The 18,930-nt window shown below is 47.1% G+C and overlaps 1 protein-coding gene across 7 annotated transcripts in view; it reads left to right on the top strand.

Annotated features, from left to right (window-relative positions):
- Positions 1 to 5,663: 5,663 nt before the first annotated feature.
- SIK3 (SIK family kinase 3) overlaps positions 5,664 to 18,930 on the top strand; it is a 243,756-nt gene continuing 230,489 nt past the window's right edge. For all 7 annotated transcript variants that reach the window (XM_070078639.1, XM_008260949.4, XM_051849002.2 and 4 more), the window contains exon 1: positions 5,664 to 5,959. In XM_070078639.1, coding sequence (XP_069934740.1) covers positions 5,687 to 5,959 — 273 coding nt within the window. In that variant the 5' untranslated portion in view covers positions 5,664 to 5,686. The remainder of the gene's footprint in view (positions 5,960 to 18,930) is intronic.

Genomic DNA, 18,930 nt, shown 5'->3' with positions numbered 1-18,930 from the left:
CCCTGATTCCTATGTGACAGCAGAATTTATCATTTGTGTGTGTGTTTTTTAAAAATTTATTTATTTGAAAGGCAGAGTTACAGAGGCAGATGGAGAGAGAGAGAGACTTCCATCTGCTGGTTCATTCCCCAAATGGTGGCAACCATTGGAGCTATGCCAATCCAAAGCCAGGAGGCAGGAGCTTCTTCCAGGTCTTCCACACAGGTGAGGGGCCTGAGACTTGGGCCATCTTCTACTGCTTTCCCAGGCCATAGCAGAGAGCTAGATCAGAAGTGGAGCAGTCAGGACTCAAACCAGCGCCCATATGGGATGCCGGCACTGCAGACAGAGGCTTTACCCACTACATCACACGCCCATCCCTAGAATTTATAATTTGTAATGTCCTGGTTTGGAAAATAAGTAGCATATAAATACACATGGGTTATATATCGTATATAACCATGTGATTATATATAAGCATATGACGTCTTATGGCATACAGAAATTCTGAATGGTTTCCGTATTGACTGAATGCTCTTCCAGAGCAGTAATGGTTCAGGCCAATGTAAAGTGAGAGGGGCTGGACCTCCGTCAAGGTCCTCACGGCTCTGAGAGTCCATGGAGCAATATTGTGAGGCTGCAGTGTTCTTTGCAATCGCTGCTGACAGGCTAAGCAGGCCTTTAAAATCATTAAAGAGTTACATTCTACTGCTTATATCACTCTCAGGACAGAACTTAGGTCCTAAGAAGTTTTTGTATCACTTCTAGAAATCTCCAAGATTCCATCATCTCCTTCAAGAATGCCTTGGTGGGGCTGGTGCTGTGGCATAGTAAGTTAAGCCTCTGCCTGTGGTACCAGCATCCCCTATGGGAGCCAGTTCAAGTCCCCGTTGCTCCCCTTTTGATCTAGCTCCCTGCTGGTGTGCCTGGGAAGACGGGAAGATGGCTCAAGCGCTTGGGCCCCTGAACTCACGTGGGAGACCTGGAAAAAGCTCCTAGTTCCTGCCTTCAGATGGACCCAGCTCCAGCCGTTGTAGCCATTTGGGGAGTGAACCAGCAGATGGAAGACCTCTCTCTGTCTCTTCCTCTCTCTATCTGTAACTCTGCCTCCCATATAAATAAATCATTAACTCTTTAAAAAAAAAAACGCCTTGGCTGTTTTCCAGTTCTAGAAACAAGACACAATAGTATTCACCTGGAAAATGTCTCCTTTTCATCTTTGAATCTATCTTTTGCTTTCTCAGAAGGGAGGTGTTGGAGCTGGTGGCTGATTGATGAGCTGGTAGCTAACTGCTTTCACCTTGGACTGCCCGGGGTCCAGGAATTCGGCTCTGGAGCCTCTCCTTTGCAGCAGGGCAGGAACACACCTGCTAGCCTGTGATACTCCTACATAATAAGCAGAGTCTCTTCAGGGGCTGTACTTGCAAGTGAAGTGATCACAGCTACTTCATTCAGCCTTGCAGTCTGTTTCATTCACATGCTTCAACTACCTGTTCTGCTCTGCTTTTAAGAACTTTATAGGGGTCAGCACTGTGGCATAGCCGGTTAAACTGCTGCCTGCTACACAGCATCTCATATGGGCGCTGGTTCGAGTCCCAGCTGCTCCACTTCTGATCCAGGTCCCTGCCGATGGCCTGGGAAGGCAGCGGAAGATGGCCCCTGCTCCCATTTGGGAGACCCTGAAGAAGATCCTGGATTAGGCCTGGCCCAGCCCTGGCCATTGCAGTCATTTGGGGAGTGAATGAGCAGATGGAAGATCTCTCTCTCTCTCTCTCGCTCTCTCTCTCTGTAACTCTGCCTTTCAAACAAATGAAATAAATCTTAAAAATAAAACAAAACTCCCTAAGTCTGCTCCTTCCCTGGGTCCAAACTGAGCTCAGTCACCCTGGCCTTCTTTTCCCTCTGGCTTCTACCTTCGAGGGACTGTGCTACAACGAGCGGAGATCTCAGGCTCCAGATGAAGGCTTCCTTGGCTTGAACCATGACTTTAGCCAATTCCCTTAACCCCACCCTTAGCAAAATGGGTGGGGGCCGGCGCCATAGCATAGTGGGTAAAGCTGCTGCCTGCAATGCCAGCATCCCATATGGGCGCTCTTTCGAGTCCCGGCTGCTTTACTTCTGATCCAGCTCTCTGCTATGGCCTGGGAAAGCAGTAGAAGATGGCCCAAGTGCTTGGGCCCCTGCATCCATGTGGGAGGCCTGGAAGAAGTTCTGGCTCCTGACTTCGGATTGTCACAGCTCTGGCCGTTGTGGCCATCTGGGGAGTGAACCAACCAGCGGATGGTAGACCTCTCTCTCTGCCTTTCACTGCCTCTCCTCTCTCTGTGTAACTCTTTCAAGTAAATAAATAAATATTAAAAAAAAAAAGTGTGTACAATCCACCTTGGGGAAAGTGTCCCCATATGGACGTTGGTTCAAGTCCTGGCTGCTCTATTTCCCATACAGCTCCTTGCTAATGCATGTAGGAAAACAGCAGAAGATGGCCTGAGTGCTTGAGTCCCTGTACCCTTGTGAGACACTGTGATGGAGTTCCAGGCTCCACCCAATGCTGGCCGTTGCAACCATTTGGGGAGTGATCCAGAGAATGGAAGATATCTTTCCCTCTCTCTCTGTGTAACTCTGCCTTTCAAATAAATAAATATATATAATATTTAAAAATTATATAACCTACCTCATAGAGTTGTGGTAAGGATTTAAGTGAGTTCAGATATGGAAACTGTTTAGCATAGTGCCTGAGAAATTGCTATTGTTATTGAATATGAGCTCTTCTTCTCAAACCTAATTTAAATTGTGGTACTCAATAAATCTTTATTAAATATATATATATATCTAGGGGCAGACATTTGGCCTAGCAGTTAAGACACTGGATTAAGATGCCCATATTCCATATTGGAGTGGCTGAGTTCCATTCCTGGCGCTGGCTCCTGCTTCCTGCTAATGCAGACCTGCCCCACCTGGGGAACCAATAGACGGGAGCTGTCTGTCTCTGTCTCTCAAATAAATGTACAAACATCAAATCTATACATCTGAACTATTTTCCTTTCTTCCCCAATCATCTCTGATTAGTCTCCTTCTCAATTTTCTATATTCTTTCCACCCAAGGAGACTCTTCGGGGAGCTCTCCAGCAGGCACACAACTTGGACGTACCATCTACTAGCCTGAATGCATGCAGCCAGGGAGCATAAATGGTATAATGCACAGCACATGGTATGCACTCCGGTCAAGATCAGGGGACAAGGGTGATTTGCCTCTTCTCTTTGGAACTTGGACCAGTGCTCCATTTTCTAGGTCCTCCTTATCGTTTTGTTTTTTGATGAAAGAGAGGCACACGTTGTCGTACTTGTCATTCAACTGTCTGTGAGTGGAGGAATGCTCTGTGAGTGCAAAGTCACTTGGGAGCAGGGCTTCAGTTCTGCAGCCTCCAGAGTGAAAGATAAGGTTGCTGTTGTTGAGTCCCCCCCCCCACCCCACCGAAACAGTGAGAAAGTAAAATGTAGCCGGCGCCGTGGCTCACTAGGCTAATCCTCTGCCTGCGGCGCCGGTACACCGGGTTCTAGTCCCGGTCGGGGTGCCGGATTCTGTCTCGGTTGCTCCTTTTCCAGTCCAGCTCTCTGCTGTGGCCCGGGAAGGCAGTGGAGGATGGCCCAAGTGCTTGGGTCCTGCACCCCATGGGAGACCAGGAGAAGCACCTGGCTCCTGGCTTTGGATCAGCGCATCGCGCCAGCTGTAGCGGCCATTTGGGGGGTGAATCAATGGAAGGAAGACCCTTCTCTCTGTCTCTCTCTCTCACTGTCTAAATCTGCCTGTCAAAAAAACAAATAAATGAATAAAAAATAAAGGTAAAACAGGCCTGGGATGCCAAAGCTGTAGTCCCTGAGAGAGGCAGGTAAGGCCCAGAAAGTGTAGGAGTGGCTGGCCACACCCCATTTATCTGGTGTTGAATGTGTTCAGCTGATGATCAGTGCAGGAAGTCGAGGTCCTCTTCAACCTTATCCTTATTTGTTAGTGAAGAAGCCAATTAGGAGCTGGTGACTGACACTGGCATCCCATATGGGCACCAGTTCGAGTCCTGGCTGTTCCACTTCTGATCCAGCTCCCTGCTAGTGTGCCTGGGAAAACAGCAGCAGATAACTCAATTGCCTGGGCCCTTGCACCCACGTGGGAGACCTGGAAGAAGCCCTGGCTCTTGTGGCCATTTGGGGAGTGAACCAGTGGATGGAAGATCTCTCTCTGTCTCTCTTTTCTCTGTAACTCTGCCTTTCACATACAATCAATATATCTTTTAAATAAGGTAATTAGTGTTAACTGTGCTGGCAATTTGGAACAGCCACCACTTCTGTCCCACCCTAGTCTCAAAGTCAGATGGGGAATCAAAGCACCAGGAAATGTTCCCTGGTTGCAGAGTATACACACCTGTGCTCCCTCTCACACATATGCAACCCTGTAGGTTTTGGTTTTTAACATTGTACATGCAGTGACCTGACAGTATGGTTCCAGGGTTGCAAAAGACAGTGCAATGGATCAGTATAGAGTGCAGGAATCACATTTCAACAATCCTCCCTCCACCTCCTTAGCCTGCGGGAACACCGTCTTCATATTGACCGCCCACTTCCCCTCCCCTTCACTCCCACCTTAAGCAGCTAAGTGTATCTACTTAAGAAAGGGGGGGGGGGGGAGGAGCAGCCTGGGAGCCAGCGGAGGCTGTGGAATGTCAGAGGGAAGAAGGGATAGGAGTTTTATTGCTGAAGTTACAGAGCCGATCACCTTTAATGTCCTTGGAGAGTTACTAGTATGGATGGAATTTTAAATTCTATTATTTACTTACGTGTTTTGCCCAACAGACCGTGCTAGTCTTTAAAGATGACGTGGCTTACCAGACAATGCACCACTGCTTCGTCAGGGTTAACAAGAGCGTGCAGACACTGACAGACACGTAGCTATAGAACTGTTCAGGGATGGGGGTGGTAGGAAGGAAAATGACGTACACCCTCCCTGGCCCTCACCCACCCCGGGACTGGAGTGCGTATTTGGGCTGATTTCTCCGCCCTTGAAAACGCAAATCCTGGTTTCCCTCTATATTTAGTGATAACGCGATTGATCGCACAGGGCGAGCTGGATTTTGTAAGAGGAAGGAATTTTACCAAACAACTCCCCTGCCTTGCTACCAACTTGGTTACAGTTGCTTAAATACCCTCGCTATTCCTGCCTTTGTGGCCTCAGGGGCTAAAGTGGGACAAGGCTGGTATTTTTGGTGATGAGGAAGTACTTTTGCTTTAAGGGAGGTTGGTGGCGGTTGAACTGGGACAGAGGTCACCGTCGGGGTCACATTGGCCCTTCCAGGCCCGGCGGGACTTGGCTGCGGGTCGGGCGTCAGGCTCCCGCAGGCGGGCAGCGCTGCGGAAAGCCTCCAGATTGAGGTTCCCTCTGCCTGCTCCCCGGAGGGGGGCACCCTGGAGCCGGCACCCAAGGAACCCGGGCCCAGGCGGGAAGGTCGAGCTCCCCGGTGAGGTCACGGTTGCCATGGCTCTGGGCAGTGACGCGCGTCGGCACGTGACGAGCGGTTGCCATGGCGCCGGGCGCCCGGCGCGCGGGCGCTCCGCCTCCCGGAGTGACGTCCGTCGGGCCCCCCTCCTTTTCCCGCCCCCCCCGTGCCCCCTCCCCCCCAGCCGGCTCCCCGCGGCCCCGGAGGTTTCACTGCACAACAAGATGGCGGCGGCGGCGGCGAGCGGAGCTGGCGGGGCTGCCGGGGCCGGAGCGGGGGGAGCCGGGCCGGCGGGCCGCCTGCTGCCTCCGCCTGCCCCGGGGCCCCCGGCTGCCCCCGCCGCTGTGCCCCCGTCGGCCGGCCCGCCGCGTCCCTCAGCCCCGGCCTCCCGCGGGCCGATGCCCGCTCGCATCGGCTACTACGAGATCGACCGCACCATCGGCAAGGGCAACTTCGCCGTGGTCAAGCGGGCCACGCACCTCGTCACCAAGGCCAAGGTACCGGCGCCGCGGGATCGGGCGGCTGAGGGGCGGCGCGGCCCGGGACGATCGGGGCGACCCGCGACCCCCCGGCTGAGCGGCGGGCGCCGCGAGCTGGGCTCGGCGTGTCGGGGAGCGTTGGGGAGCCGGGGCACGGCTCGGGGCTGCGTGAGGCGGTGGGAAACACGGGCTCCCGAGAGAGGGGCTGAGGGGCAGGCGTGGGGAGGGTCGGCCGGGCGCTGTAGGGGGCGGTGGGCGGCTGGCTGGAAAGAAGGGGCTGGAACTCTCCGGGGCCGGGCGACTGGAAGCCCAGAGGAGTGTGGAACCAGCGGTTAGGAAATCCTGGGGAGTGAGAGCAGGGGCGTGTGAAGTGTGGCCAGGAGGATGGGGAAGACGGGGGCCGGACTGGCAGACCGGCTCGGAGGAGAGCGAGGCCGGCCGCGTAGCGGTGCAGGGTCCAGGGCGCGACGCGGAGCCTGGCACCTGGTGCCAGAGGTGGGAGCGCGCGTTGGCTCCTCCGAGGCTGCAGAGAGGGGGCCCGTGGGGGCCTTTGGGGGGACACGGCTGTTGCAAGGAGCCGTGCAGAAAATGGGGCCAGGAGGACAATTGTTTTCTTGTCCCTAGGAAGGGGTCCGGGGAGAGCGACCCGAGGGGAAGGGGGAGGCGGGCAGGTCTCCGGTGGCCCTGGGAAATCAGGGGTTAAACCATTGGGGAGCGCTGGGTTGCTGGTTATTTTTAGTTGTTGGAGGGTCGGGAGCTGTGGGCTTTGTAGAACCTAGGGTGGGCTTTCAGTGGCTTGGGAAAGCTTGCGACTGAGGAACTAGTCGCGGGAGGATCCCATTCCGTGGGCCCTTAGGTTCCCCAGGGATTCTTGGAGCCGGAGTGGTGAAATTGGCCAAGGTCAGTTAGGAAGCCATGTATGTATACATGAGAAATTGCGTGTTTGATGGAAACACTGCCAGTACTTTCTTCATTGGTAGTGTTGACATCAGGAGGCATCTTTCGGTTTTGGTGGAACCCACAAAGCCCATCTTAGCTGCACCTTTTCTTTGCTCGGTATCGCACTTGAATGAATACTTTTCATGTAGTCATTCATATATTGAAAACTGCAGTTGTGTTTTCCCTCAACCTGACGGCTGAAGGAGCCGATGGCTGCTGCTGTTTCCTACCAAAGCCACATCAGTTCCCCTCAGCCCAGCCTCTGGTTATCACGACCTGCCTTGTTATTTTGGCTTTTATGGCAATCACTTGTTTTCAGAGGCCAGTGACTTATTTAGGCCTTCTCTCCTGCTCTCTTGCAACCTTGAAGTTCCTTCCCCCCCCCCCTTCTGTCAAAGACTACAAGGGGCCTTTCTTACCAGGGTGGCAGGGAGGGTGGCTGTGGCACATTGATTGGTCAGTTTCACTTCCTCTGGAGGGCCCCTTCAGTTTTTTTTTTTTTCTTCTGGAGGGTGGGGGTCAGTTTTTATCAGAAGGCCTCTAGTTTGCAGGTCAGAGCTGAATGAGATATACCAAAGTCCAGGGATCCCTGACCACCCTGGAGGGGAGCAGACTCCCAAGATGAGTGGATCTCTTCACCCCCCACTGTTGCCAGTCCCATTTACTGTTAGCCAAGCCAAACTTCTATTTACAAACAGTGTGCCTTGTTCCTTGTTTTGATATTTTCCCCACCCCCTCCACTAAGCAATCACATTGTGCTCCTGTGATTATTTTGCTCTGACCTCTGGGGGATGGACTCCGTGAACTTAATTGGTTGTGTGGCTTATGGTCTCTGTGATTTAAAGAATTTTGAATCTTCTAGCCCTTGGATACATCAAAATATTGATTAAAAAATCTATGACAGACAGGGTTGAGTGTTTTTGTAAATGTAATTGCAAACAGTTGATTCTTGGCTTTATATACAAAAGAGACATTTCTGTCTTCAGTAGTCAGCAAAGCCAGTACCTAATTATGGCTGGTCTGCCCGCTTTCTAATTTTCCTGTGTGTGTGTTTGGGGGTTGGGGGAGAGGAGGCCTATTTCTTCAACTGAGAGTTTTGGTATCCTTTAGGACTGCAGAACTTTAAACGTTGGCTTGTTTATAAACGGGTGTCACTGTTTATGTTGGTTTTTATCTTTGATCATTTGTGGTGTGCAGTTGTGCAATCCTATGTATGGAAATATTCAGAGTCTTGAATGAGACTGAAATGGCTTGGACAATGAGTTGCATGTGTGAAGAGACCACACCAGCATTCATTTGTGTTTCTGTAACAGTGTGCAATTTCCTAGTTACAGTTACAAGTACCCTATCTCTTGCTCTCTGAATTACTCTGAGGACAGGGAGTGAAGCTTAATTCATAAGGAGTTGTCATGGGCTCTGTGTGCAGGGTGAACATATTTTGGCCTGCTCCCTGCTTATCTGAATCCACTTTGGAAGGGGTTCTCAAATGCTGACAACTTGGATGTGCCTAACAGCTGTTGACATACAGTACGATGGCCTATTTAGGCCATGGTTTGGTTATATAATGGCAGGGAAGGTGCCTAGGTACTAGAAGTTGCCGAAGCTGCTGCTCCGTTACTCAGGTAGATTTTTCTCCCCATGCAGCATTTATCTTCTGCAGAAAGGTCAGTTGACACCAAAGAGTAATTTTTTTCTCATCTCTTTCCAGAATGTATCATTTTTAAAATTCTGTCTTAGAAGTGTGTGATTTTCTTTCTCTTTTTTCCTCTGTAGCTCACGGAATGGTCTGAGTTTTTCGTATAACTGTATATAGCAGTCAGACTCAAGGTAATTCAGATGATACTTGCGTTGGCCAAAGGAGGTTAGGCAATGGATGTTTTCTCAGCATCAGAGAAATATTTATGATCGCCTTTTCTAACAGACACTAACCATTCCAAGGACTAAGGGCTAAAATAAACTGCATTTATTGACTAAGCTACTGCACCCTATCCAACAATAAGTGGTTTAGTTGGCTTTTTCCCAAATTCAGAGAGCTCTCAAACCTCCTGTAGTAGGACCCTGTTATGAATAATATCAGCAGAGAAAAGGAAATATTTTCCTCTGGTTTTTGCAGCACGGTCCTCATGAGCTCAGACTTCATATTGGCAGCACTGCAGTGCTAGGGCGTCACTGCAGAACAGTTAACAGGGGAGAATATTCATCTGGGACATACTTTGGTCAGCAGCTCACCCTGACCGTCTTTGTCCTACCTGCTTTGATTTCCTTTTCCTTTGAAGGAGCCTTAGCCTGAGACTTTTTGGCTCTGTTATTTTTGAATAAAACTATAAAGCATTAAAGAAATTTTAAAAATAGGTTTTCTGTTCTCAGCTTGCTTATAGTCTGTTGCGTGTGCCTAATGATACCTTCACTGATTAGATGAGTGGGAACAAAGACATGATATGTATGTATATTTTGCGTGCTTTTTAAAAAGTGTGCATGACGATAAAAGCCTTTGGTCAAATACTTTTAAACAACAAATATATTTCACTTACCTATTACTAGTTTGTGTTAATAGCTTCAGCTTTATATAAGATTTCGTGGCTTGAATCCTCTTCTGCTTCACAATTGGTTGATCTTGGACCATGAGAAGTTATCTAACTTCTCCACGCTTGCATTTCCTCACCTGTAAAATAGTATTCACCTGACAGATTTGGGTCTTAGGAAGGTTACATAAGATGATACACTGCAAGCTCTTAGGACAGGTCAGGCACATAGTAAGACATGGAAGAAGTGTGATCTTTGTGATTATCACCATCGTCATCAGGTGTTAGAGTAAGAAAGCTGAGTAAGACATAGGCCCTCTTTTTTGCTTTTTACCTCTTGGGAACAGTTCATCAATGCATACGTCATCAGTTTTGTGTAGATAGATTCCATCTTGATGATATGTTTTCATGGTTAAAAAAAAAAAAAGGAGTTTGCCACTATTTCAGGTGCCACTTTGAAGTAGTTGTGTTGAATTCCTGTGGGGTATGGGCTGGCTAATCACATGGCATTGACATTTTAAGACATAGTTTTTCACTAAATTCTTTTTTTCTTTTTCCTAAAAAAGTTATGAGCCTTATCTAATGAAAACTGTGACTAACCCTGACTCTTCCATTCAGCTGCTTTGAATTTTCAGTGTGTTTTGTGTAACTAATTTTTGTCACATTGATGATGAAAGAGTGTGTTTGAAAGTCTTTTCCAGAGAATCAACTTAAATCCAGTGGAGAATGTGTAGACTATCAGGACACATTCGCACTTGCCTGTGAGAGTGCTACTTAGAAGGCAAAGGTCAGGATTCTTAACTTTAAATATTGTGCAGAGAAACATTGTGCTCTATGACCCTGTTCCAGATTTGATCAGTGAGGACACATCTGTGTGCTGTCTGGTTTTTAGTGCAAACTCATTTCCAACAACTCAAAGTGAACTGAAAGCATTATTTTTACTCTAAGGAAGAGTTCAGTGTTACAGATGAGATGATGCTTATGCCCATTAGAAAGCTGAAAACAAGATTCATTGGGAAATAGAAGAGAGGATTATGTCAGAAAGAAATTGAAAGCAAGTTTTACATTAGAGACATTTGTGGAAAATAGTCTCCTCTTTAGTCAATCTAGAAGTGACTGTTAAAAGATGACCAAATTTGTTTTGATTTAGCTGTGATGGGGTTACTAACTTTGTGTAAACTTTTTAAAGAGCCAAGACTGACCAGCATTCCACTTTCAGTATCAAAGGTGTTTATTTTAACATTCTGGCTTTGGTGCCAGCTCCCTAGAAAGTCGTAGATCTGGCTCAAGCCAGAGGTGCCCATACTAGTTATTTCTGTGCCAGAAGTGCTGTTTTCATTTTCCAAGCATCAATCTGGCTAATGTTTTATAGTTCATGGCATAAAGGAGAACAAAATAGGTGTTTTGAAGAAAAAAAAAAAAGAAATGCTCTCTACTTAGCAGAGCCAACATCTTCAGAAATGGAACCTTTCCCTTATCCATTCATTAATTTAACACATATATACTGAGTGCAGTTTTTTTTTTTTTGTCAGATTTTTTCTAGGTCCTGCAGTACACTGGATGAACAAAACAGACAAGCACCTGTCTTCCTGGAGCTTATTTTCTAATAGGAGCGGATACATAAGAGATATATTACCAAAAAACCCATGCCTTCATACATATGAAGAAAATAAAAGTGCCAGAGACTATCTGGAGGGGGTGCTGATTCAGATAGGGTGGTCAGAGAAGGCCTTCCAAGATGGTGATGTTTGACCCCAGGCCTCAATGGTGAGAAAAAAATCATCCTGGGAAGACCCAGAAGACAGGACATTCCATCCAAAAGGAATGGTCAATGCAAAGGCCTTGGGGCAGAATGAACTTGGTTTATCAAAAGATCAGACCCAAGGTCATGGTGCCTTAGTGAACTAGGGGGAGAGTGATAAGGATGAAGTCAGATAGGGGCCAGATTTCAGATCTTATGGACCATTTTATGGAATTGGGTATGAAACGGGATCAACATCATAGGATATCAAAATAGAGCACTGATATCAACTGATAGATGCCTTTAAAAACTGATGCCGGGGTTGGGCTTTTGGCCTAGTGGTTAAGATGCTTGTGTTCCACATGGGAATACCTAGGTTTAGTTCCTGGTTCCTGCTTCTGACTCCAGCTTCCTGTAAATGCAGACCCTGGGAAGCGGTGGTGATTGCTCCATTAGTTTCATTCCTGTAATCCACAGGGAAGACCTGAATTGTATTCCTGACTTGTGGCTTCAGTCCCTGGCCACTGTGGGCATTTGAGGGAGTGAACCAGTGGATGGAAATTCTCTCTGTTCTCTCTCTCTTTCAAAGAAGTAAATAAAACGAAAAAAATTCAGGCTGATTGTTTTATGATACAGAGCAAGAGAACTTGTTCCGTTAGATATCTTGAGAAGGGAGGTGTTCGATTTTAACAGGATAAAGAGAATGCCATACATTTTGCACATAAATTAAACATGATCAACCAACAAATATTTATTGATTTATTCTGCACAGTATAGAAATAGAGATGTTCTGTTCCAACTCTTTTCTAGAGTTTGGAAATGTGAATTTTATAAAATTTAGACTCTCAGGTTTTAAGGGACCATTGAAGTTTTTTAGAGCAATTATCTACCAGATTCATGGTTTTCTTGTATGTCTCCCCACACCCTCATTTTCCCAGAGTCCTCTAGCTAGTGGGGTAGCTGAAATTAGAATCTAGGCATCTGGACCAGTGCCGCGGCTCACTAGGCTAATCCTCCGCCTTGCGGCGCCGCCACACCGGGTTCTAGTCCCGGTTGGGGCGCTGGATTCTGTCCCGGTTGCCCCTCTTCCAGGCCAGCTCTCTGCTGTGGTCTGGGAGTGCAGTGGAGATGGCCCAAGAGCTTGGGCCCTGCACCCCATGGGAGACCAGGATAAGAACCTGGCTCCTGCCATCAGATCAGCGTGGTGCGCCGGCCGCAGCACACCGGCCACGGTGGCCATTGGAGGGTGAACCAACGGCAAAGGAAGACCTTTCTCTCTGTCTCTCTCTCTCTCTCACTGTCCACTCTGCCTGTCAACAACAACAACAACAACAAAAAACAAACAAACAAACAAAAAAAAAACCTAGCGATTTGGGCTGGCGTTGTGGTGCAGTGGGTTAATGCCCTGGCCTGAAGTACCGGCATACCATATGGGTGCCGATTCGAGACCCGGCTGCTCCTCTTCTGGACCAGCTCTCTGCTGTGGCCTGGTAAAGCAGTGGAGGATGGCCCAAGGCCTTGGACCCCTGCACCCGTGTTGGGGACCCAGAAGTTCCTGGCTCCTGGCTTTGGATCGGTGCAGCTCCAGCCTTTGCAACCATCTGGGGAGTGAACCAGTGGATGGAAGACCTCTCTCTCTCTCTGCCTCTCCTCCTCTCTGTGTAACTCTGACTTTCAAAAATAAATAAATCTTTTTTTTTTTTTTTAAAGAATCTATGCATCTGTACTCCTAGTTGATTCTACCTTGATTCCTCCAGTCATAGAAAACATTGCTCTTGCCCTCTGAACCCTGCTCTTTTATTAGAGAAACAAGATACTCCTACCAATTAAAGTGTGAAATATTTATATCCTTTCTATTAAAACAGACTCCACAAGTGAGATGCCATAGTGAGAGGAGACATGCATAAGTAGGAAAGAAGAGTAAATATATCAACACTGTATTTTACTTGTCCTTTAGCATTGTGTCACTTACCTACCACTGCTTTGTTTTTAAATTTCCTACTCAAATTCCCCTTGGTGCTCCCTTAACAGGAGTGAGATACAAAGTAAGTAAAAAAGGAGATGCAATAAACACAAATGCAGGGACCATTAAAATAGTCTACCTTATATAATTTTCTTATGTCAGTATATCCAACTCACTCCCAAGGAATATGGGTGATTAATATTTTTGCTCTGTTGGCTTGGTCTGATCTACATTTGAAGGTACCTTTCTTAGGTGGGCTTTTCACTTACCAGATCACTACCAGTTTCCAGGGATGGTACCATCTTATAACTTGTTAAGAGAACTGGATACCTAGATATATACCTTGAACACAGATGAGGACCAAGAGAATCATTTATTTAGGGTTCCTATAAATTTGGTTCAAATTTCTGGTCTGAGAACTGCACCCCTCCCCCAGATAAATGACCTCCCCTATCAAGTGAGTCCCTGGATCCTCCTATTAGGGAGTAGCTTGGTACCTTACTGACATAATAGTGTAGTCCTATTGTCTTGCAGTTGACCGATAATATTCAAAGGATGAAAATCATATGCATTCTCATGGGCTTTTGTCCTAATGTAATAAATCATAGCTAAGTAAATGGCTTAATGTCTTTGAGAAGCCTCAGCAGTCTTGGCCACATTAATTTGAAAGACCGTTAAGAATAGAATCCCATCGGCTAGTCCAAAACTGTTGAATGAGCCATCATGAAGTTATGTTAGGAACATGTTTCTATTTGGCAGGTATGTGATTCACAGTAGACATGGATTCTGTGGCCACTGAGAAATACTTCCATCTCAGAGTTAGGCTTTCCAAAGGACTAGGTATCACATTGTGAATACGTAGCCACATTTCCCAGAAACTGAAAAGAAAGGAGAAGCAGACCTATTGGCTGCTTAAGCTTGTCTCTGTGGGCTGGCCTTACTCAATTGCATACTTGTGACTAGTTATTTTAGGTTTTGATTAGGAACCTCTGAGAAATCGTGACATTTTTGCCTAGTTTCTTCTCCAGCACATGCTTACCTACAGTATGCTTTCCTTCTTAGCGCTTTCCCCAGAAGAACTGCGTGTGAAAATGTAGGTTAGCTAACCACACATTTCTTGAGACTAAATATTTGTGGAGAAGAAAATTTTTATCCATTCCAGCTATCTCTCTGTCTGTCCATCCAATAAGTTTTTTTTTTTTTGGAGATTTCTTTCTTTTTTTTTAAAAAAGATTTATTATAAAAAAAAAAAATTAGGCCGGCGCTGCGGCTCACCAGGCTAATCCTCCGCCTTGCGGCACCGGCACACCGGGTTCTAGTCCTGGTCGGGGCGCTGGATTCTGTCCCGGTTGCCCCTCTTCCAGGCCAGCTCTCTGCTGTGGCCAGGGAGTGCAGTGGAGGATGGCCCAAGTGCTTGGGCCCTGCACCTGCATGGGAGACCAGGATAAGCACCTGGCTCCTGCCTTCGGATCAGCGCGATGCGCCGGCAGCAGCGCGCCGGCCGTAGCGGCCATTGGAGGGTGAACCAACGGCAAAAGGAAGACCTTTCTCTCTGTCTCTCTCTCTCTGTCACTGTCCACTCTGCCTGTCAAAAAAATAAATAAATAAATTAAGAAAAAAAGATTTATTTATTTATTTGAAAGTCAGAGTTACACAGAGAGAGGAGAGTCAGAGAGAGAGAGAGAGGTTCACTGCCCAATTGGCTGCAACAGCTGGAGCTGTTCTGATCTGAAGCCAGGAGCCAAAAGCTTCTTCCAGTTCTCCCATATGGCCTTGGGCCATCTTCTACTGCTTTCCCAGGCCATAGCAGAGATCTGGATCAGAAGTGGAACATCCGGGTCTTGAACTGGCACCCATATGGGATGCCTGCACTGCAGGCAGTGGTTTTACTGCTACACCACCATACCGCCTTCCCTTCCCCTGCCTTTTTAAAAAATTTACTTATTTATTTGAAAGAGTTACATAGAGAGAAGGAGAGGCAGAGAGAGAGAAGGAGATTTATTTCTTTATTTGAAAGAATTACACAGAAGCAGAGGTAGAGGTAGAAGTAGAGGTCTTCCATCTGGTGGTTCACTCCCCAAATGGTCACAGTGGCCAGAGCTGGGCCGATCTGAAGCCAGGAGCTTCTTGCAGGTCTCCTATGCGGGTACAGGGGCCCAAGGACTTGGGCCATCTTCCACTGATTTCCCAGGCCACAGCAGAGAGCTGGATTAGAAGTGGAGCAGCCGGAACTCAAACTGGTGCCCACATGGGATGTCAGCACTTCAGGTGGCAGTGTTACCTGCTACACCACAGCGCCGGCCCCCATCCAATAAGCTTTTAAAAAATTATTTATAGGCCGGCGCTGCGACTCACTAGGCTAATCCTCCGCCTTGCGGCACCAGCACACCAGGTTCTAGTCCCGGTTGGGGCACCGGATTCTGTCCCGGTTGCCCCTCTTCCAGGCCAGCTCTCTGCTGTGGCCAGGGAGTGCAGTGGAGGATGGCCCAAGTGCCTGGGCCCTGCACCCCATGGGAGACCAGGAGAAGCACCTGGCTCCTGCCATCGGATCAGCACGGTGCGCTGGCTGCAGCGCGCTGGCTGCAGCGGCCATTGGAGGGTGAACCAACGGCAAAAGGAAGACCTTTCTCTCTGTCTCTCTCTCTCCCTGTCCACTCTGCCTGTCAAAAAAAATTATTTATAAAAATAGATATGGGACATTTGGCTTTGTGGTTGAGATGCTGGCAGGGATGCCCATGTCCCACATCAGACTACCTAGGTTGATACCCAGCTTTGCCTCCTAACTCCGGCTTCCTGCCAGTACGGAACCTGGGCAGTGGTGATGGGTCAGGTGATTGAGTCTTTGCCACCCTACGGGAAACCTGGATTGGGTATCTGGGTCCAGGGTTTGGTCTCCATGGCTGTTGTGGGCGTTTGAGGAGTGAAATAATGATTTGAGCTCTCTGTTCCCATCTCTGCCTCTTAAACAAGAAATAGAAATAGATGGAATACGGCACAAAACTTAGAAGGTGTGAAGGAGTATCCAGTGAAGTCTTTGTGCCCTCCTAATAGCTCAGCTACACAATTTCTTAATTTTGTTTCACAAACATTTATTAAGGGCTTCTCTGGGTCAGCCCATGCACTACATTCTGTTTATTTTATTGAATTTGATATGTTTGAAATTTCTAAAAATCATTTCACTTAAAAAATCAAACTTACATTTCATGATATAGGATGGCACACTGTGATAATTTAATGTAAACTCTGAGGGCAGGGATTTTAATCTATTGTTTGCTATACCTATATTCCCAGTCCCAGTGCTTAGTATGATGTTTGTACGTAATCTTGGAGTGAATGAATATATAGAAAATAAAAAAAGCTGTTTATTTTTCTACACTTAATACATCTCAGATTTTGCTTATTAGAATTTATCTCTTGTTAAGATATTAAAGAAAAGTAATTTTCTACTCTGTTCTCACAATTTTCTCTGAGTAAGGAGATTTCACATATCTGAGCAAGTAATTTTTGGCATATCTCAAACTTTTATTATTAGGAAGTTCAGTGTGTTGTATCCTGCAATTTAAAGTGTTTTTTTTTTTTTTTTTTTTTTTTTTTTTTTTTTTTTTTTTAGGATTTATTTATTTGAAATGCAGAGAGAGACAGAGAGAGGGAGAGAGGGGGAGGGAGAGATCTTCCATTTGCTGGTTTATTCCACAAATGGCTGTAATGGCTAAGGCTGGGCCAAGCCAAAGCCAGGAGACAGGAACTCCATCTAGGTCTCCAATGTGGATGACTGGGCCATCTCCCACTGCCTTCCCAGAGCATTAGCAGGGAGCTGGATCATAGTGGCCTGGAAATTGGGACTGGAACTGGGATGCCAGTAGTGCAGGTGGCAGCGTAGCCTGCTGCACCACAACACTGGCCCTAAATTCAAGTTCCTTACTTTATTTTTTTATTTTCATTTTTAAAAAGATTTTATTTATTTAAGAGATAGAGTTATAGACAGAGAGAGGGAGAGACAGAGAGAAAGGTCTTATATCTGCTGGTTCAATCCCCAAATGACTGCAATGGCTGAGCTGGGCCTATCCGAAGCTAAGAACAAGGAGCTTCTTCTAGGTCTCCCATGTGGTGTAGGGGCACTAGCACTTGAGGCATCTTCCACTGCTTTCCCAGGCCATCAGCAGGGAGCTAGATTGGAAGTAGAGCATCTGGGACTTAAACTGGTGCCCACAGGGGATGCTGGCCCCACAGGCAGAAGCTTAGACTCCTAAGCCACAGCACCAGTCCCCAAGTTCCTTACTTTAAATGGGAGCTTCTTTCATATTTCCAAGCGGGTTACTTCTGTGGGATAGCTCCACAGACATGATCACCCTGTCAGAGCCTGTAATTTTTTTCCCCTTTTGCCTTGAATCCTCTCTCTCTCTCTCTCTCTCTTTTTTTTTTTTTTTGGACAGGCAAAGTGGACTGTGAGAGAGAGAGACAGAGAAGGGTCTTCCTTTGCCGTTGGTTCACCCTCCAATAAGGCAGGAGCCAGGTGCTTCTGGTCTCCCATGGGGTGCAGGGCCCAAGTACTTGGGCCATCCTCCACTGCACTCCTGGGCCACAGCAGAGAGCTGGCCTGGCAGAAGGGGCAACCGGGACAGAATCTGGTGCCCTGACCTGGACTAGAACCCGGTGTGCCGGCGCCGCAAGGCAGAGGATTAGCCTGTTGAGCCACGGTGCCGGCCCTCTCTCTCTTTTTTTTTTAACTTTGAACTGTCTTTATTTAAAAAAAAAAATTAAGAAAGCTTTTATTTAATGAATACAAATTTCATAGGTACAGCTTTAGGAATGTAGTGGTTCTTCCCCCCATAGCCACCCTCCCACCCCTACTCCTGTCCCACCTCCTACTCCCTCTCCTATCCCATTCTTCATTAAGATTCGTTTTTAATTAACTTTATATACAGAAGACCAACTCTAAGTAAAGATTTCCACAATTTGCACCCACACAGACACACAGTATAAAGTACTGTTTGGAAACAAGTTTTATAGTTAGTTCTCATAGTTCAACTCATTAAGGACATGGGGAGTAAGTGCACAGTGACTCCTGTTGTTGATTTAACAGTTGACACTCATTTATGATGTCAGTGATCATCTGAGGCTCTTGTCATGAGTTGCCCAGGCTATGGAAGCCTTTTGAGTCCACAGTCTCCATCAGTATTTAGACAGGGTCGTTAGCAAAGTGGAACTTCTCTCCTTCAGATGGAAGTACATCCTTCTTTGATGGCCCCTTCTTTTGGATCCTCTCTTAATTTGGTGACTTATCAGACTGTCTTGGGCTGCTGGCACTTCCTGAAATAACTGCAGACTATTTGTTGAGTTACTTGTTCCCTTCTTTATACCAAGTGATTTAATTTAACAAACAAAACAGAACAAAATGAAAGGCAGCCCACCAAAGAAACTTCCCTGACACTGGCCCTTAATTTTGGTGGTTTACTTTGGTCCTTAACATTAAAGGGTAATTCAGTTAGTATTTGTTGTGTCATGTGTATGCAAAACATGGCAATAACTGGCACTGAAAGACAAGAAGACAGATTTTATTCTCAGGGTAGCCAGAGGGTTGAGTTAAAAGGGCAGCTGAGGGGCTGGCGCTGTGCTCTAGTTGGTTAAGCTGCCGCTTCAGCGCTGGCGTCCTATATGCTCACTGATTTGGTTCATAGCTGCTCCACTTCTGATCCAGCTCCCTCTACTGCACCTGGGAAAGCAGCAGAAAATGGCCCAAGTGTTTTGGGCCCTTGCACCCCATGTGGCAGATGTGGAAGAAGCTACTGGCTTTGGCCTGGCCCATCCATGGTTATTGCAACCA

The sequence above is a fragment of the Oryctolagus cuniculus genome, chromosome 1 (assembly GCF_964237555.1).
Source record: "Oryctolagus cuniculus chromosome 1, mOryCun1.1, whole genome shotgun sequence".
Classification (NCBI taxonomy): Eukaryota; Metazoa; Chordata; class Mammalia; order Lagomorpha; family Leporidae; genus Oryctolagus; species Oryctolagus cuniculus.
This window is presented reverse-complemented; position numbering and strand designations above follow the sequence as displayed.